This window comes from Aplysia californica, unplaced genomic scaffold (assembly GCF_000002075.1).
Source record: "Aplysia californica isolate F4 #8 unplaced genomic scaffold, AplCal3.0 scaffold00914, whole genome shotgun sequence".
NCBI classification, from domain to species: Eukaryota; Metazoa; Mollusca; class Gastropoda; order Aplysiida; family Aplysiidae; genus Aplysia; species Aplysia californica.
In genome coordinates this window covers 188,112-208,623 of record NW_004798184.1, presented here as the reverse complement: position 1 = coordinate 208,623, position 20,512 = coordinate 188,112, and the positions used below count along the sequence as shown (strand labels likewise).

Below are 20,512 nucleotides of genomic sequence, written 5' to 3'. Positions count from 1 at the left end.
ACAAATATTCTCCAATTCACCGAAAAGATAAACAAATATTACCAAAATCATATGAAAATTGTAAAAATCCAAACTCAACAGAAAAAATCCTGCTTATAATGACATTCCCGTAACACAGGGGAGGTAAAAGTAACAGCCATTTTCCCATACCGTTCTCAAAAGCCCATTGGTGATTTCCTTATACGGCAAGCAGGTGTTCCCACGGCCAAGACGAGTGCCGTCATGAAAACATAGAAAAGCTTTGGGAAGTCTTTATTTTGATCCCAATACAATTAAATCGTGCTCCACTAGCCCACAGATATAAAAGACAAATATGCAACCCACAAAAAGAAACAAAACAAATAGAGAAAATGAACAACCAGTACAACGGGCATATCATCGGACACACACACACACACCCAACCCAGCTCATTCATTCCGACAAGATCTTGATTCTGGTCTCACGGGTCTCTCCGATCTCTGTCAATGCACCACCTGGCATCTCTTGAGCTTTGAAACTCAGTGAATAACATTGCATGCTAACCCAAAGAAAAATACTTGTAGATGCAATACCCTCATTTCACATAGCCTTTGTCTTTCTCTCTGTAAATAATTCATTTACACTTGTCTGTCCCACTTTCCGGGACGAAAAAATTCCCATCGGCATCCGCTCGCCCTCGATTCTCAGGCTCGAGCGACATAACTTGCTTCCACATCTCGATTACTTCAAATCTCATTTTTGCATGATTCTGTCAATTATATTCTAACATATCTTCTGGATTCATTACTACTACTCTGTCAACACAAAATGCAAGTTAAGTAAACATTACTTTCAGCCATGTAATACAGTAATGAGTAAAAAACTTACCCAACTCGAGAAGTCACTAAAAAGTTGACCAAGATGGCGAACTAAACAACTGCACATGCGCTTGTTTTGATTCTGTCGGTACTTCCGCTTCATGACAAACAGACTTCTTGACTGGGTTTGAGAGAAGTGTAGCGTAATAGAGGAGAGAAGCGTTGGACATTTCTATTTATTTATCTACTCTGGTGATACATTTTAGACATTCCTATGACGTAAGTTAATTAAATTCCTGTCGTTTATGGTCAAAGGCTACAAATGTAGACTCTAGTTAAAGCATCTGATCAAGCAAAAATCTAAAAATCTCAATCCAGTGATTCACTCAACAGTCTGCTGGACCAACAAGCAGTTGAAGCTTCTAATCTAAAAGAGCGGAAAAGTGAACAACAGATTAGGGCCTACGAAAAGAACCTGTGAAATGTTGATCAATGCTCTAGTTAGGTAGACAGATTATAGACTTAGATTCATAAAGGGCCTACGTATCCAGTAGATCAAGAGCTAGATCTAGATATCTAGATCTAGAATCTAGATCATCTAGGTCTTGAGTCTAGATGAAGATGCCCAATCCTCTTGACATAGAATCTAGATCTAGATCTAGATCTAGGCCTAATTATAAACTGACTGAATGAAGTGAAGGTTTCTTGCTTGATTGGGAATGATGAGATTCACTCATTCAGCGCAGACACAGTGGGCCTCCATTAAATTTAACAATATTTAACAAAAGGCATTGGAAGCAGTCCAGGACCAGGAGCTTGGCCAGGTCACTGAAGGCCAAGATATAGAAGACAGGGCACAAAAAAAATTGTTATTGGATCTTGGGTCTCGAGTTCCCTCTGTAGAGGTCTGAGGGTAGAACTATAATATTAACGCCTGTCACCGACAGTCAGACCAGCCCCGTCGGGTGCGGCTGACCATATTAACACCGGAGTTGGCGGTCAGACACCGCCATCTTGCAAATATGGCGTGTGGTAGAAGAAGAAAATTGTTGTTGTTTTTTGCTTTTGAGATGCGCAGACAAAAAAGGAAAACCGAGACAAGAAGATTTTCAGTGCATCCCATGCAAAGAAAGCATGATACACTAGGTGAATTTCATCTTTTGTTTCCGCAGTTGTTGGATCATAGTGAAAAATTCCAACAATACTAATACTATCGCATGAAACATGATAGCAGTTTTAATGAACTGCTAAAGATGTAGAGCTGACCAAGAACTGATAGAGGGTTCTGTTAAAGTGTCATTGAGAGGCGGGAAAGGGGATGCAAGTATGATAACATCATTAAAATGACCTCCCATCTCGTCCAACGGGCCGTCTTTGATAAAACGTGTTTTATCGGAGACGGTCTGACCAGGGACAACACTGGACGTTGGGTGTCAGTATGGTAGCCGAAACTGTTTTCTTCCAATTACTAAAGAAACGTGTGCATTCTTTTGTCACCTGTGCCCGAAGACGGTCTGGTCTGAACGTCCATGTCGGGCGTTAATATGGTTGCGGCATAAATTGGAAGTATGTATAGGCCCGGTAACTGGGAACAAAGTCACGAAGTATACAGGCCCAGGGGAAATCTTTTGTGATTTCGGGAAGTTTCAGCACCTAAACCCGCTAGAGTGTGTGTGTGTAAGTGTGCAGTGCATGTTTGTGTGTGAACGAGAGAGAGAGAGGAGGAGAGAACTGGGGGAAGTGCCGGAAAATATCACACATGCCCCAGTAGACAGGAAGGAACGAGAGAAAGATAGAGTGGAAAAGTAGATGGGGGAGAAAGAAAGACAGAGGCAAACAAAGAGAACGAGAAGGCGAGTAATACACAGAGGAGAGAGAGAGGGGCAGAAAAAGAGGGGAGAGAGACAGAAGTAGAGAGGGTTACTGCTCGATTGAAATTATGACATTGTCTTTTCTTTTCTTCAAATTGTCCATATGATTCCTGCAACTCCAAAACAGAGGAAAAACGAAAAGACATCCGCAGTCTTCATTTAGATCTAGGTCTCCTGAAACTTTCCGAAATCACAAAAGATTTCCCCTACCGGGTCTGTATACTTCGGGACTTTGTTCCGGTTACCGGGTCTGTATGCACTCATGTCTAAATGATGATCTCAGTAGGACGTCCGACTTACGATTCGAGCGACCACCCCTACAAACACCATTTATTTTTTAAAAAGAAGGGACCTAACATACCTATCCCTAACTTACCCTTGCACAAACCCGAACCCTATGAACTCTAACCTTAACCCTTGTCTTCGTAACCCTAATCCTCTTTAGATATCTTGTAATCGTTTTGTAACAAAATTCCTCTCGACTTCTCTCACTTCCTGGCTTGTCTAGGATGAGCCTCTACTCCCTACTGGGAAGGAACCAGTAAACTATTTGCCTGTAATTTTAATCCCATTCATTTAACTTTTACTATTTGTATTTTAGAATAGACAGAAAAAAATGTGTATATGTAATGTTTTCCTACCAGACATTGTTTCAATTTCAAGTATGACTTACTAAATAACCTCTTCTGACCACAGATGGATAGATAGTTTGCTCCGGTTCAGGATCGGGGAAGAGTCTAGCTTTATTTACCTCTGTACACACATTAAAATTTTCTTAAAAGGCCACCCAGTGTTCAGGAGAAAAGTGGTTGTCTTGCGGACGCTTTGGACATTGGTTATTGTTGAAAAACGAACGGTGGGAAGTGGTGTAAAGGATATAAATTTGTACACAGTGATTGTCAAGACAGGTGGCTCTGTATTAAACCATAAAACAAGTTGGACTGTGTATCTTAGATTGTCTATTCACTTTTTTCTTTGGTTTTTGTTTAAGAAGTTGTATTTCATTTCATATACCTAGCTAAAAGAAAGTATGTAGGAGACTGTAACTTACAGTGTCGGGTACTGTGCCTGCCAGAGATACAGTGCTGGTTTTGTTGAAGGTCTATACTGCACTACGGTTGATCATCCATGGTCTACTGCGATTTAGGCTGGTCTTGCACAAAAATGTTTCTTTCTGATTGGCCACGGTAAAAACGTCGCTGGGGGGGCTTTTACATAAAAGGCGGTGGCATTGTTACTTTTGTACGTAATCGTGATGTATGGGTGGATTGCTTGATGCGCAGTACTTAACACTTTATGTCAAAAGTTTTTTTCCAGTGGTTAAGATTATGATTGACAACTAGGCCTAAGTCCCAACAAGAAGTGACCAGACTGGGCTATTTTTTTAAAAAGTGGGGGGAGGGTGTGTGTGAAGAGAACTACCCCCATAAAAAACCCCGCAAAAACAAAAAAAAAGAAAAAACCCCACAAAAAAACCCACACTCCCCACACATAAAACTTCTTCCCCCTCCCCTGGACGACATACTACTACCACCACTCTAGAACATTTTTACATTATGGCCACTGACTGTTTCAAGCCTGTATAAAGGCAGAGGGAAAATCTGATCCTTGCCACAAATTCTAATCTAAGCCAGTATAAAAAGTGGTCGACCTTTATGTTTTAAATATCAGTTATCACAAGAACAGTCCAGCGGTAGACCTTCGACTAAACCAGACACATTGCGCTATTAACCTGCACACCAAAAATATTTTATAAATCTTTATAATTAGAATTTAATAAGTAAATTTATCTGTGTATGACAATGCATGCTCAGTTCAGCAAGGCAAAATTTTTCTGTCATTTGCAGAGAAGGAGATTTTTATCTCGAAAAGATCAGATGGTGAATTTTGTAGGCTGAATTGAAAGTCATTTTACAGCTTCTGCCTCAATGCTTTCTCATAAATAGTGGCCATTAAAGCATAGAGGGGCCTATATATATATGCCTTCTTAACAGATTTATCATTGTAAAGGCAAAAATGCTTACTCTGCACTTCTTCATTTTGTCAGAAGTTTTGCATCATATGAATGTCAACATTTTAGTTTGGTTTTACTTTTGTACTACTGCTGCTGTACTACTGCTGCTGCCAATTTTTACTTTCCACCAGCTCTATTCATATCCTCTATAAAGTCAACTAATGCTAGGCAGATATTCCTTTTGAAATGTGAACAGTACCAATAACTGAGTGAGGATGGACGCTTTGCCTCTTGAAGCTCTATTATCATAAAGTAAAGAGAACAGAGATGATACTATAATGTCAGGCAAAGTGTTAAGTTGATTCTCAATTTTAAGCTCAATTTGGTTTGACTTGAAAATAAGACCTCCTGTAGCTGATATATCCACCTTTGGGTAGGTCTCATGTGTTTTGATAGTATATAAATGAATGACTTGTTTGACATGATAAGATCTTCTATACTTAATGCTATCTGAAAATAAAACTTTTGTGGCTTTTTACATTTTCTGAATTTTCTGTCTTTTCCTTCCTTAGGTAAGGTGAAGACTTGAATTGTATAAAATGGATCCGGAAAAGTCAGAGGGTTCCCCTTCCACCCCTGTGGGTCAGTCAGCACCCCTTCCTGAGACTGCAGTAAACTGCCCAACTGACTCTACCTCTTCAGCATTAGCCCCTGCCGACCATAAGACAGAAGCAGACGTGGATACCAATAGCAGTGCTGATCCCTTACCTTGCCCTGATAAACAAGAGCAAACTCCATTGGCTGATAAAACAGTAGATTTAGCTGTTCAACAAATATCAGCATCTGAGCTTTCCGCTGAAAGTATTGGCGTTTCAGATGGTTCACATGGTGCTGCACTGTCTCCCACCACTACTGCAGACAGTACTACTACTGCCAAGTCGGACAGCAACACTGAAGTTGTAGACCCCACTGACGACATAAAACAAAACGTGGCTGTGTCAGCTGAAAGTTCCGCTGAAGCTGATCAAGTTGTGTCCACTCAAAATGAGGCTACGCTGGAGCCCGCATCAGACCCCCAGCCAAAGTCGGAAGCCTCCAGCCCCGTGTCTCCCTCAACCTCGGGACAGGACAGTGGTGTGGGTCCGGACGACTCCGGTTCAGACAGCAACGCAAAGTCTCCGTCGCCTACCGAAGCTCAGCCCGGCCTCTCTGAGGACCAAGCCAAAAACCAAACTGTTGTTGCCGCCCCTGCAGACGCCAACGCGAGCCCAGGTTCTGAAACACCAGTTACAGTATCTGACCTGGATACACCGGGTAAAGAAGAGGATTCGGCCACCTCCTCCGCCGTCAGTTCAGATCCATCGACAGTGGCAGCAGCTGTAGCTGCCGCCTCAGATTCTGACCAAGAAAGTGTTTACTACATCAAGTGGATCGCTTTTGACCAGGCCAAAGTTCCAATCATCACGCAAAATGAAAATGGACCTTGTCCCCTCCTAGCAATTATGAATGTTCTGCTGCTGAAAGGGAAGGTAAGTCTCAGATCCTCTTTGTGAGGCAAGGGATGGGGGGGGGGGGGGGGGATTCCCTCTGTATATGAATGCATTGTTTATCAGCATAGGACAACACTGAAGCATGATGACTTTGATATCTGACGAGCTGTACCCACCGTCACTATCGCAAGAAAAAATCAAAACAAAAAAAGACTGTTGATTTTAAATCACCCTGTAAAGCTGGATCAAGTATGAGTCTTTTGTTTTATTTTTTACAGTGACAGACATCATAATATATGACATTTTTTTCTTTTCTCATAGTTCTCAAAAGAATGATGTGTTTCTAGGGTAACAATGGTCACTGTTTGTACAGCTGCAACTTTTGGTACTGATTTTTCAACAATGGCTTTTATTTTTCCTCGCTGAAAAAGATAATACTGCTTCTGTTTTTATTGTATTTCTGTTTGGGGTTTTCTTCCAGGTGAAATTGGCACCCATGCTAGAAATGATCACATCCGAACAACTCATGACTTACCTGGGAGAGTGCATTTTTGAAAACATGCCACAGGTGAGATTATATGATATTCTGCTTTATGATATTTACCAAATTCAGTCTTTAAAAGTAGGCCTGTACAATAATCAAATAAAAAGTAAGTTGAGGTTGTTTTTTTCCAATTGATCCACTACTGTTATTCCCAGTTTGTTAAAAAAAATGTGTTTGCATCTTATGCTTAAATCGCTTTTTTGTTCTTCCAGTGAAGTTATTATGGCAAAATATGTACTTGCATCATGTAATAATACTCAAATATTTCAGTTTTTTATTATTAGAACAATTTCTTAAAAGAGTGATGATGTTCGTAAATCTTTACAACGTTAACTTTAAGATCTTAGTCGGAGTTTTTCTAAGTCTTATATCTTATTAAGTTCATGACTCTTATGTCTGAAAAAACACCCTTTCGATTAACCATTTCTCTCTATATATATATAAAATGTATTTTGCATTCCCTGGTATGTCAAAATGTAGAAAAAGGTACAATTTCATAATGAAAAAAATATAGTATGTCAATAGGCCAGTGAAGGTGTTAAGTGAGAATTGTGTATTAGGTTTTGGCTGTATTCGACTGTCGTTTTATTTTCTGGCTGGTTTTTATCTGGTTCTAGACACAATGAAATTTTGTGAATGTTTTAGTAAGATAGATACTTTCATTTGATCCTTTTTAGGGTCAAGCTGTTAGCTCTGTTGGTACCATGATGAGCTACTAAGCAGGTGGCCTTGTTTAGCGTCCACTTTGTGTCTCGTTTAAACACAGTTTGTTTGAGAAGTTTTCACTTTTGACGTCTCTCTCCACTCTTGGCTTATATATTGCTTTAGTGAAAATCACACTTTGTGTTTTCTAAATAGTATTTTTATTAATGTAGTAGACGGTAAAGAAAGGGTTAAAAGTTGTCATAGTGGAGGTCACACCCTTTTTTTTCAAAATAGAAATAACATTGAATTGATAGTGAATTAGAAGGTAAAGAAAAGATTTAAACTTTACATAAAGACTTCGTCATTTGAGCGGAAGGACTGGACTGAGATCGCAAATTTTAAAAATACAGATCTTTGCATTATATAAATTGCCTTTTTTTTTGGCTGTGTTGCCACATAAGAAATAGTAGACTCTCTGTTGTATTTGTGTGTCTGCCTTGCTGTTGTCAAGCACTATATGACCTTTATTGAGTTGATGCTTCTTTTTACTTTAAGAAACAAACAAGCACTTCTCTTTCGTAAGCTGACAAAATGCCTTTTTTTTCTTCAGAGCAGCTTCAAGAAAAAGAGGTTTTTTTTGTCAGCGTTTGAAAATAGAGTCATTCCGAAATTTGAATTCTAATTTATTCGAAAGCAAGTCACAGTTTCAATTTGATTTTTTCACACAAGTATGTTAACTCATCAGGCTTTCAATTCAGCTAATAAAACATGTTGGCGCCAAAATGAAAAAAGGCAGTGCGGGTTATATATGGTCTTATTTTTTTTCCTCTATTATTTTTTGTTTTAGTCATCACTCATTGTGAGTTGGTGGTTGGTGGGTGATCTGGTGTGGTTTGCTTCTTTCCTATCAAACATCTATTGTCCTTATCCCTCTTTCTCCTTTATTTATGTTTGTTACTCTTGTAAAATTTCTACTCTTCAGCACTTACATGACCTAAGTGTGTCGCAAGTGCTGCAAAACTCTTACTATTAAAAAAACAAAACTCATTGTGATTGTTTACGGAGTTGTCATCTTTTCTGACTCCTGTACTCATACTACTTTCAATTGTTTTCAGGATTTGTCCGAGACAACAAGAGCTAACTATGAACAAAATATGCAAGATGCCATGGGTGTTATGTACAAGCTACAGACTGGACTGGACGTTAATGTCAAGTTTACTGGGTAAGGTGGCGTTTATTTGTTAGGGAGAGGCATGTGAATTGTTTAGCAGATTTGTTGACTTTTTCTGTTCTTTTCACTTGTTTTTAATCTCAGCCGGGAAGTTGCTGTTGGGAAAACTTCACCATTTGTCTTACCGGACTGGGGTCTGGTGTCATAGTTAAGGTGATGTATGTACATATACAACAAGGAAGGAAGACGCTTTTACTGGTCACTGTCATGCCACTGACAGCAGATCTTTTCTATTGCGAAACAAGCTTCCTATGCGTTGATCAGATTTTTTAACAAAACGAAGACCGAGCACAGTGTCGCCACAGAAGAAATAGCAACCCCCCCCCCGGGGCGGTGCTACTGACTGAAGTGTGTTTTGGCCATTCCCAAAGGGGGGACATTAACCATGTTCTTATGCACAGTAGAATTGTAATTGTAAATGGGCTGATTCATCAATGTCATGCTCATAACTGTGCCTGAACTGCTACAGGGAACTGCTGCTTTTTCTTTCCTAATCCTTACTCGAATTTACTTAATTTTTACTCGACTTCTTTTGTATGTTTGTCACACTCTTGTGACCCACTATTTCCGGGGTGCCTCGATAGTCGAAGCAGACTTTGTGCTGTTGAAGCAAGAGAGGTGAGCAGAGTAAGTCTGATTCCCTGTTAGGGCTTCTCGGTAGATATCCACCGCTTGGCCTCATATGACCGTATGCAGTTGCAAGTGCTGTAAAACCTCTACTAAAACAAAACAGACCCTTTAGTATACAAACACTCATAATCAGTCAAGCTGTTTGCATTTGCCAGCTAGCTATGTTTATTGGATTCATATCAAAGGGTGTTTTTTTAATTGAATAAAATGTCACCTTCTGTCTTCTGGGATGCTGTATTTCTCACTCAGCTCATCTTGGCCCTGAGTGGAAATGAGAGGGGGGAAGGGTTGGGTGGAAGCAGTTTGACCCTTAATTTATCCAAACTGTGTCTGTAGTAGTGTAATAAAGCGCAATTAAAACAATCACATTCGTTTTTCTCTGGCCCTGCTTCTAAGGATGTTTCACTAAAGGGATGTTATAAATATTATTTATTCACAAGGTGTTTGAGTCATGTCAAATTTATGATTTTTATGCACAATTCCTTCCCTTTGTTGTACTTTTTGTTTGATGATGCATTTCAGATTATCAGTCATACTTCTTTCTGATCACTGTTTTATTCCTTTTCCAAATTTGGTTGTTTATTGTTTTTTTCCACCACTAGATTATAGCAAGTGACCATTATCGTGTCAGTAGTACGTACAGTGTTCTCTCTCTCATCGAGGTGGGAGGTTGGCAGGTGCCCTGAAGTGGTTTGCTTCTTCTTTCCCATGGAACATCTTTCGTTCTTATCTCCCCTTCTTCTTTTTTATGTTTGTTACTCTCTTGGAACACCTCTTATCTTCTGGTGCTTGTAAGATCTTACGCAGTTGCGAGTTCCGTAAAACTTTTACTAAAACTAAATCTGGTTGGGTTGTTTTTTTCCACCACTAGATTTTATCTAGTGACCATTATCGTGTCAGTACGTACAGTGTTCTCTCTCTCTCTCTGTGTCTCTCATCGACAGTGTTGGAGATTTTGAGTACACCTCTGAGTGCATCATATTTGACCTGCTAGAGCTTTCCCTGTACCACGGCTGGCTGGTGGACCCCCAGGACGCGGAGACGGTGAAGGCTGTGAACCAGTGCAGTTACAACCAGCTGGTGGAGAAGATTATTTCCCTGAAGCATTCGGAGCAGGAGGACAATGTCACCTACGGTGAGGCTGCAGTTGGGCACAGCTTTTTGCCTTTTTTTTTTTTAACTTTTCCTTTCTTTTTTTTTACTTTTTCCCTTTTGTTTTTTACGTTTGCCTCTTTTTTTTAACATTTTCCCTTTTTTTTTACATTTTCCCTTTTTTTACATTTTCCCTTTTTTTTTTTTTACATTTCCCCTTTGTTCTTACATTTTCTTTTTTTTTTTTCTTTGCAGCTGCTTGTTTTGCTCGCTGAAACAAAAATAAAAGTCGGACAAGAATAATATGCATGGTGCACTGAAGAGCTTTTTTGAAAATACTAATTGTAAATGTTAATTTTGTTTTAACAAGTGGTACTATCTGCTGTAATTTCTGCTTTTCATTTTAGTCTCTTCTCTCTATGGGTTAGGTTCTGAGGGGTGTGGGGGGGGGGGGGGGATGGATTGGATTCTGTGTGGGGTTTTTTCTCTCTCTTGGTTTCAGATTGGAAGGAGTTTTGAGGTGTGACAAAGATGCGAATTTATAAAGGCAATGATTGTTTTTAAAAAATTTCAGTCTGCCTGGGCAAGTCCTTCGGAACCTGGCCCCCTTAGCGTACAGGACTCAGGGCGTCGGTAGTTTAGTAGTACTTAAGGCTTCTGGATTAATAATCATGAAGTTGCGGTTTTGGGAGTTGAAGGCTTAGAAGGCCCGATATTGTGTCCTTGGGGAAAGGCACTTTACATACACAAATTTCCCTCACTTTATCTAGGTGTGAATGGGTACCCTGGCATAGACAGCAAAAGATTTTGTCAGTGTGTTAGTGTTTTAGGGCCTGTAAAATAGCTGCTTGTATTGTATACTTCCTGAGAAAGTGAGATTGTTTCAGGACACGATTAGGTCTGCCAGGATAATAATTTAGATTGTAAAGGGTATAGAGCTAGCTGTTGAGTCGGAATTTGCGCTATACAAATGTTATGTCTATTGTTATAATCATAATACACCTGATCTCTTGTGGGTTGATTGTTAGACATGCACTATCACACACTGAGATGTGTGTTTGGTGTGCAGAAAAGTAAAAAATAGAGTAAGCTCAGGTGAGCGCTTAGTTCCTTAGAGTTTAAAACAAGTGCAACAGCAGTCATGGGTGTGTTCTGTGAGATTTATCAGAAGAGAACGTTCAAGACATACCTTGTTTTTCCTATCAAACACCTATCGTCCTTATCTCCCCTCCTTCTTTTTTATGTTTGTTACTCTCTTGTTACACCTCTTATCTTCTGGCGCTCATATGACCTTATGCAGTTGCGAGCACCGTAAAACCTCTACTAAAACCAAAGCAAAAAACCCTTGTTTTTTCATATAGCAAATACACAGGAGTGTTTGTAATGAGTCTGGTCATCACTTTACACCCTGTCAGAGAGGGGTATGTGATTAAATAGGGTAGAGCTTATCAGAAAATTTTTGTTATACACCACTGATTCTGTTCATGTGCATTGACTCATCATCATTGGACAGTAGGGTGTCAGATCAACAGGGGATAGGAGTTGCTATGATCAGGAATATAGTTTATACCAGTCGTAAGCTCATTTAGACAGCCTTCCTCTTATGTAGCTTTGATTATATAAAAAAAAGGCTTAAGTTCAAATTGTGTCTCATCTGTGGATGGTTGGGGGGGTGATGTGGTGTGGTTTCCTCCTTTTTTGTTATCCAAAATCTTTTGTCCTTATCGCTTCTCCTTTTCTGTGAATGCTACTCTCTTGTAACACCCCTCTAATTTTCAGCGCTTATTATGGCCTGTTTGTGTAACAAGTGCCGTAAAACTTTTTTTAAACCTCTAACTAAGTGGGTGGTTGGCGGGTGCTCTGGTGTGGTTTTCTCCTTCTTTCCCATTAAACATCTGTCATTCTTATCTCCCCTCCTTCTTTTTTATGTTTGCTACTCTCTTGTAACACCTTTAATCTTCTGGCGCTCATAAGACCTATGCAGTTCAAGCGCTGTAAAACCTCTACTAAAACTTTAAATAAACCCTCAAACTAAACTATCTTGTCTTGGTGTACTTTCACTTCCAGCCCTGATAGCGGAACAGTTCCTTGACCGCACGGCTTCCCAGCTGACCTACCACGGCCTATGTGAGCTCTCCTCTCATGTGAAGGAGAAGGAGCTCTGTGTCTTCTTCAGGAACAACCATTTCAACACTCTGTACAAGCATAATGTAAGTCTATTTGTCGCAGTACAAAGTCATATTCTTGCAGGAATAGACAAAATCATGCAAGTGCAAACATACTTTGCCTACTACAAAGTGTCCTGCTGTTGTCCTTAGACATTTCAATGTTCTGTTCAAGCGTAATGTAAAGTTTTATTTTTCTGTCGGTAGCTTTCTTTTGTTTGTTTGTTTTTTTGGGTTTTTTTCTGTGGGTTTTTTTTGTGTGTGTCTGATTTCAATGCTGTACAGAGTGTAAGAGTTGATAATCATTGTATGTGGGTGGTTGGCGTGTTCTCTGGTGTGGTTTGCTCCTTCTTTCTTATCAAATCACTCGTCTTTATCTCCCCTCCTTCTTTTTTGTGTTTTTTACTCTCTTATAACACTTCTAATCTCCGACACTTATATGACCTTATTGTGTTGCAAGTGCCGTAAAAGACTTACTAAAACAAAAGATCATTGTATCATTGGGCTCAGACATGATCATGGAAGAAAAACCACAGTATACTGTTGCAAACTTGACATCCTCCAACACTGCTTAACAGAAGTTTGAAATTCTGGCACACCCTTCTGAAGTGTTGTTCTTATTCTTCAAAGGTTTTTTCTTTCCTTTCGCTTCTCAGCCAAATACCTCACTTTCAAAGTTGTCCCCTGGTGCGTGGTTGGCGGGTGCTCTGGTGTGGTTTGCTTCTTCTTTCCTATAGAACATCTATCGTCCTTATCTCCACCTCCTTCTTTTTTATGTTTGTTACTCTTTTGTTCCTTCTTTTTTATGTTTGTTACTCTTTTGTAACACCTCTAATCTTCTGGCGCTCATATGACCTTATGCAGTTGCCAGCGCTGTAAAACCTCTTCTAAAACATAGTTGCCCCTTTCGGTCAAGAAGAAAGTCAGACTCATGCAAAGACAAAGTCATGCAGTTAAGTCATATTGTGCTGATAAAATGTTCCTGCTGTAGTCCTTAGACATTTTAGAGCCAACAGAAAACGTACAAGTCAACAAAAGAAAAAAATGGTATATCCACACTGGAATATAATAATATGATGAAATTAATAAGAACATGTAGTAAGGTGTTATGAAATCTTCTTTGTTTATTAGTAAAACTGAAAAAAACCCACACAAAAACAGCAGCTTTCCCTCACAACACTAGATGCATGTAGAGGGAAACTGCAATGGCACATTGGCACAGAAGGCCTAGAGCAGGGGTCAGCACACGGCTGGCAGTGTTCCCATCGGCTTTGGAAGGCTGGAACTGGCGGTTTGGAGGGGGTGTGGTAGCCACGACGCTGTCCTCCGTTTCTTCTCTCTCCACCCCGGAGGAGCTGATTTTTGTCTGTGCTGGCCTCTCTGTGCTTGGCTGGCTGTGCGCTGTGTTCTGCTGGGTGTGTGCCGTGTTCTCCTGGGTGTGTGCTGTGTTCTCCTTCTCCTGGGTATGTGGAATATTATTCTGCTGGGTGTATGCTGTGTTCCCCTGACTGTATGCTGTGCCCTGCTGGGTGTGTGCTGTATCCTGCTGGGTGTGTGCTGTATTCTGCTGGGTGTGTGCCATATTCTGCTGTGCCATATTCTGTTGGGTGTGTGCCGTGTTCTGTTGGGTGTGTGCCGTGTTCTCCTGGGTGTATGCTGTGTTCCCCTGACTGTATGCTGTGCCCTGCTGGGTGTGTGCTGTGTTCCCCTGACTGTATGCTGTGCCCTGCTGGGTGTGTGCTGTGTTCTCATGGGTGTTTGCTGTGCCCTGCTGGGTGTATGCTGTATCCGGCTGGGTGTGCGCTGTGTTCTCTTGGGTGTGTGCCGTGTTCTCCTGGGTGTGCTCTGTGTTCTGCTGAGTCGACTCCAACCCTCGGCCACCGCTGATCCCAGAGTTGCTTACGCTGGGGTAGTTGTAACGCACCTCTCCTCCTCTTCCTCCTCCTCCTCCTCCGCCAACACCTCCAGTGCTCCGCTGCTGGTGCTGCTCAGTGTAACTGTCGCTGCTGTGGGTACTCTCCATGTTGTTGATGATGCTGCTGCTGCTGCTGTCGACCTCATTGTTCCTTTGCGTTGCGCCTTCCTCCTGCTGTTGTTGCTGCGGATCATTGTCCCCAGGGATGTTGTCATAGTTGAGGGTCTCATCGTTGTTGCTCCCTTCACCGTCACCGTTGATGCCCCCAGTCCTGTCTGTGTTCAGTTTGAGGTTGTCCAGGGAATGGTTTGGCGGGTAGTGCACTGGCTTCACATAGTCAGGGAACGTAGCCTGGGGCACCGAAGAACCTGAAAGGGTAACGGTAAATTTTGAACCCTCGTTCTTAAAATAAGTTGAAAATGTCTTTTGCACGTGATGTCACAGTGACTCCAATATTGCCCCTATCCATACGTCATGTTTTACTATCGTATCCATACAACGTGGGGAACACTGTGCCCCCATTTTCCAAAGAGGATATTTACTCGTTAATCCGTCCGTACGCTTTGCATAGCAGTCTGTTAAAATTAATTTTTGAGAAATACTGAAAGTTTCAAAGAGATCTTCACTCTTGAAGTATTCTAAAATGTGAAGAATACAACCCCTAGGGTACAAAATTACCCCAGGCGTACGGATAGGGTTAAATACAGTAGAACCTGCCCTAATGGCCACCAGTACAAGACAGTCATCTGTGCAAACGTCCACTTCGCATTTCCTCCCTTGAGTATTTTTTTTGGGGGGGGGGGATTGTAATGACACTGTAAGGCGTCCACCTGTCCAAGATGACCACTTCTCTCTTCGAATATGGCTGTATGTCTTTGACAGTTTCAACTCTAGCTGACTCGTGTGACGGACGTTTGTGGTTTAGTGGTTAGGTCCGTTGCTGTCACATGCAGAAGACCTGAGTTTGATTTCAGAGTGGTGATATCATTTTTATCAAGTATTTCGGTCTTCCTGCTGGGTTGCATCCCTCATAGCCTTGGTTGGCCATGAAAGGCTTGGTCTAAATTGTGTTGATGGAGGCATAAAAACATTTACTTAAAGCACACAAAAAATGTTGACTTACGTGAGCCGGGGAGGAAGGTGTCCTGTGTCTCTCTGGGCTCCAGTAGTGGGCAGCTGTAGGGTGGTGCCGTGTACTTGCCGGTGATGACGTCAAAGGCCATGCGGGCCGGGCCTTGACAGCCACGCAGACGGGGCTTGAGGCAGTCAGAGTACTGCTGGAGACTCCTGCAGGGGGTGGGGAGTTGGGGGGGAAGGTTGTTTAGTTTTAGTCAGTGTTTTACGGCACTTGCAACACTATAAGGTCATATAGGCACCGAAGGTTAGAGGAGTTACAAGAGAGTAACAAACACAAAAAAGAAGGAGGGCAGATAAAGACGATAGACATATGATAGGAAAGAAGAAGCCAACCACACCAGAGCACCCGCCGACCACCCGCTGGTGAAAGGTTGGAGGGAGGGGAGGAGAGATAATGAACACCATCATATAGCTGCCTACCAAAATGTAATAAAGTGTATTAAGTACATTTTTTAAAGGGTCTGAGCTTGGAAGTCCTTCTTCTTATCGGAAAGTGTGTACAAGTATTCTTTGTTTTCTAATACATGTATTGCTTAATGAAGTCTTGCCGATGCTGAAGAAAAAATGAGGCACGACGTGGTGGAATCAGGCTCTCGTCAATCTTTGGGCATACGAAGTTGATGGTATCATCTTAAGGCCTTTCCAGTTTCCTTGTTTTGGGTGAAAATAATATCCATATATATGTTCAAGTGAAGACGAGATATGTGTGATTGAAGGAGGTGAGGGTCATCTGATTTCAGAGGTAAAATTAGCAAGAATTAAATAACCTATTATTAGTGTAGATTTTCCTCACTTTTCCGCATGTTCAGATTCACAATTTACCGTACATCAGTTCCTGTTGTTTAATGGTCAGGCTATCTGCTGTAGCAAGACACAGAAGAAGTGAGTTGGATTCTCAAGTGAGGAAGTCTTTTTTTTTTCTTTTTTTTTTTTTGTTAATGAAGAAAAACATGAAACCTTGGGTAAATTCAAATTTCGACCCCCTATTCTTGAAATACGTTAAAAATGTTTTTTGTGCTTGGCGTCACGGCGACCCAAATATAGCCCCGCTGAGACTGGAGATTGCTGATGTGCATGGTAGGCCAAGTCAGTTCCAAAATGTGGGCTCGAGTTTGTTTTTATCGACCATTAGAGTCGCTCATTGTTTCTAGGGACAGCAGTGTTTTTATCGACCATTAGAGTCTCTCATTGTTTCTCGAGACAGCAGTGTTTTTATCGACCATTAGAGTCTCTCATTGTTTCTTGAGACAGCAGTGTTTCTATCGACCATTAGAGTCGCTCATTGTTTCTTGGGACAGCAGTGTTTCTACCGACCATTAGAGTCTCTCATTGTTTCTTGAGACAGCAGTGTTTCTATCGACCATTAGAGTCTCTCATTGTTTCTTGAGACAGCAGTGTTTTTATCGACCATTAGAGTCTCTCATTGTTTCTTGAGACAGCAGTGTTTCTATCGACCATTAGAGTCTCTCATTGTTTCTTGAGACAGCAGTGTTTTTATCGACCATTAGAGTCTCTCATTGTTTCTTGAGACAGCAGTGTTTTTATCGACCATTAGAGTCTCTCATTGTTTCTTGAGACAGCAGTGTTTCTACCGACCATTAGAGTCTCTCATTGTTTCTTGAGACAGCAGTGTTTCTACCGACCATTAGAGTCTCTCATTGTTTCTTGAGACAGCAGTGTTTCTATCGACCATTAGAGTCGCTCATTGTTTCTTGGGACAGCAGTGTTTCTACCGACCATTAGAGTCTCTCATTGTTTCTTGAGACAGCAGTGTTTCTATCGACCATTAGAGTCTCTCATTGTTTCTTGAGACAGCAGTGTTTCTATCGACCATTAGAGTCGCTCATTGTTTCTTGGGACAGCAGTGACGAAATAGACCATCTATAGTGACTCCACACTTGCAGACAGCAGTGACGAAATAGACCATCTATAGTGACTCCACACTTGCAGACAGCAGTGACGAAATAGACCATCTATAGTGACTCCACACTTGCAGACAGCAGTGACGAAATAGACCATCTGTAGTGACTCCACACTTGCAGACAGCAGTGACGAAATAGACCATCTATAGTGACTCCACACTTGCAGACAGCAGTGACGAAATAGACCATCTATAGTGACTCCACACTTGCAGACAGCAGTGACGAAATAGACCATCTATAGTGACTCCACACTCGCAGACAGAGTGGGTGGTTGGCCAGTGCGCTGGTGTGGATTGCTCCATCTTTCTTGTCATACACTGATTATCTTTCTCTCTCCCCCTTCTATTCTTTGTTTGTGACGCTCCAGTAACGCGTCGAATCTTCATTCTCCTCCTTATTTTCTTTGTTTATTACTCTTTCGTAACATACATCTCTTACTCTCTAGTCACACCTCTATTCTTCTGCACTTATATGACCTATTTGGGTTGCAAGTGCTGTAAAACTCTTACTAAAACTAAACACCCCACCCAACCCTCCGAGTGGGTGGTTGGAGGGTGCTCTGGTGTGGTTTGCTCCTTCTTTCCTATCAAACATCTATCGTCCTTATCTTTCCTCCTTCTTTTTTGTGTTTATTACTCTCTTGTACCACCTCAAATCTTCGACACTTGTATATGACCTTATTGTGTTCCAAGTGCCGTAAAACTCTTACAAGAACTAAAACTACATTCTAATCTTCGGCACTTATATGACCTTATTGTGTTGCAAGTGCCGTAAAACTCTTCATCATCATTGCCTTTCTTACCCTGGATCAGGATATAGGCACGAACAAACACTTTCCACCTTTCCCAATCCTGGGCCAGTTGCTTGATGTCACTCTTACCAGAACTAAAGCTACACTCTATAATCTTCGGCACTCACATGACCTTATTGTGTTGCAAGTGCCGGAAAACTCTTACGAAAACTTTTTTAAAAACCCAACTCACCGACAGAGCAGCGCCGTGTTGTTGGTCTTGCTGGCGAGGGAGAGTCTCTGTCTCTCTCCCTGGCACGTGCTCATGGCCATCACCTCGGCGTTCTGGCTACACTTGTTCTCCTGACGGTCTCCTGGGAGGACACAAGCAAAGGCAACATAAAATAAATATATGACCTTATTGTGTTGCAAGTGCCGTAAGTGAAACTCTTACTAAGGCTAAAGAAGGCAACATTGGATAAAGAGAGAGGGGGGTGGCTTCGTGGAAAAAGAGGGGGGGGGGGGTTTTCGTTTTTTGGGGGACAAGATAGTTTGTCAGAGTATCTGTGGTGGTGGTTTGTGGGTTCTCTGATGTTGTGTGCTCCTTGTTTCTGAGCGAACATATATCGTCTTTATCTCTTTCCCTTCTTTTATTCGTATGTTACTTTTCAATAACACCTTTAATCTTCTGCACGAATATGACCTAATTGTGTTTGCAAGTGACATAAAACTTTTACTAACTAAACAAAAGAAAAAAACAAACAAAAACAAAAACGTGGGTGGTTGGCGGGTGCTCTTGTGTGGTTTGCTTCTTCTTTCCTTTCAAACATCTATCGTCCTTATCTCCCCTTCTTCTTGTTTCATGTTTTTTTACTCTCTTGTAACAGCTCTAATCTTCTGGCGCTCATAATTATGACCGTATGCAGTTGCGAGCGCTGTAAAACCTCTACTGAAACTAAAACACAAAAACAACAAAGTGTCTGTGATGCCCAGTGCATATTGCAGTTTAGCAGAAAGGGTCAATAAAATAATCTCCCCTTTGATAATATTTTTTTGTTAACGCATTTGAGGCCGGACGGGTTTTCTTTCGTGGAGGAGCAAAAGCTTTTTGGCTCATTTTGAAATTTGATTAAATCCGTCTAATTCAAATATAATGTTTGATATTCTTGCGCACGATCAAGAGGGTTGGATGCCGATAACAACGAGGCTAGCGTGTCAGATTTTTTGTTTGCGGGGCAGAGTCCACGGAATGCGATAGGCCTCTAATGGACTCACCTTAATAACTTTCGGGTCAAATTTGATGAAGCAAAACAAAAAGCAAGCAGGATGAATAATTTAGTAACTGTGTGCACACGTAGTTCTGTCATAAAAACTCACAAATGTTGACTGTTTCTAGGGAAGTGAGGAGCTGCTGGGGTTTTTTTTTTGGTTTTGTTGTTGTTGGGGTTTTTTTTTTGGGGGGGGGGGGTTGTTACGACTCTTCAGTTGTTGAGAAGAAACAAGGTAGGAGGTGGGAGATGGGCCAATAGTTTTTATTTTTTTTAAATTTAATTATTTTATTTATTTATTTTTTAAATTTTTTTTAAAATTTATTTATTATTATTTTTTTTGGGGGGGGGCTTAACGAAAGCGTAAACAATAACTTATATACCACATGTGGCTTTTTCGTATAATGAATGTTCAGTCGATCCTGTTCTAATGGTCACCTATCCCAGACTACAACAATCTGTACACACTGCCAGCTTCTTCCTTGTGGTTTTTTTTTTTCCTTCTAAAATATTATAATGACACTGTTTTAGACGGCGGGTTGTTGGGCGGAGAGCGCTACTTGTATGTCGCACCTCTTTACTTTCCCTCTGTTGTTTCTGTCTGTCTGTCTTATTATTTTCACAGCACTCTACTATATGGCCATTATTGTGTCGATGTGCTTTTCTTTCTGTCTCCGGGGTTTTATGCTCCCCGCCTATTTTAGAAAAATTTGATCATTTTTTTGCATAATTTCTGATTATTTTCCTTTATCATTCTTTCATAAAATTAACATTAAGCAGTTGCGAGCGCCGTAAAACCTCTATTAAAAAAGCATAATTTAACGTTTTTGGGCTCAGTTTGCATTATTTCAGAATTTTTTGTGTGCATAAAACCGCGGGGACAGCTTTCTCAAAATATGCCTTTAGACATCCACCTGTCTAAGACATACTCTTTTCCTCTTGACAATGGGTGAAGGTCTTGGACAATTTGGGCTGTGATTGTAGATGTTTTACGCAACCATCGACACAAGTTAGGTCATGTGTGAAGCTGGCTGCTTCAACCCTCCCCAGTGTGTGGTTGGCCGATGCTCTGGTGTGGCCTGCTTCTTCTTTCCTCTCAAACATCTATCGACTTTTTCTGTCCTCCTTTTGTGTTTATTAG

The 20,512-nt window shown here is 41.1% G+C and overlaps 2 protein-coding genes across 3 annotated transcripts in view; one reads left to right on the top strand and one right to left on the bottom strand.

The window, feature by feature from the left end:
- The first annotated feature begins 660 nt into the window (after positions 1–660).
- LOC101850290 (ubiquitin carboxyl-terminal hydrolase MINDY-1) overlaps positions 661–20,512 on the top strand; it is a 45,226-nt gene continuing 25,374 nt past the window's right edge. Inside the window, exons 1-6 of one of the 2 annotated variants that reach the window (XM_035972936.1) lie at positions 661–1,029; positions 5,175–6,131; positions 6,574–6,660; positions 8,397–8,503; positions 10,087–10,277; positions 12,302–12,444. In XM_035972936.1, coding sequence (XP_035828829.1) covers positions 5,202–6,131; positions 6,574–6,660; positions 8,397–8,503; positions 10,087–10,277; positions 12,302–12,444 — 1,458 coding nt within the window. In that variant the 5' untranslated portion in view covers positions 661–1,029; positions 5,175–5,201. Of the gene's footprint in view, positions 1,057–5,174; positions 6,132–6,573; positions 6,661–8,396; positions 8,504–10,086; positions 10,278–12,301; positions 12,445–20,512 lie in introns of both variants that reach the window. The other variant, XM_005110600.3, reaches the window with a different exon arrangement.
- Positions 13,499–20,512, bottom strand: part of LOC101850044 (ras-interacting protein RIP3) — a 10,420-nt gene continuing 3,406 nt past the window's right edge. Inside the window, exons 2-4 of the mRNA XM_005110599.3 lie at positions 18,357–18,477; positions 15,438–15,601; positions 13,499–14,682 (exon numbers count right to left, since the gene is read on the bottom strand). Coding sequence (XP_005110656.1) covers positions 13,571–14,682; positions 15,438–15,601; positions 18,357–18,477 — 1,397 coding nt within the window. The 3' untranslated portion in view covers positions 13,499–13,570. The remainder of the gene's footprint in view (positions 14,683–15,437; positions 15,602–18,356; positions 18,478–20,512) is intronic.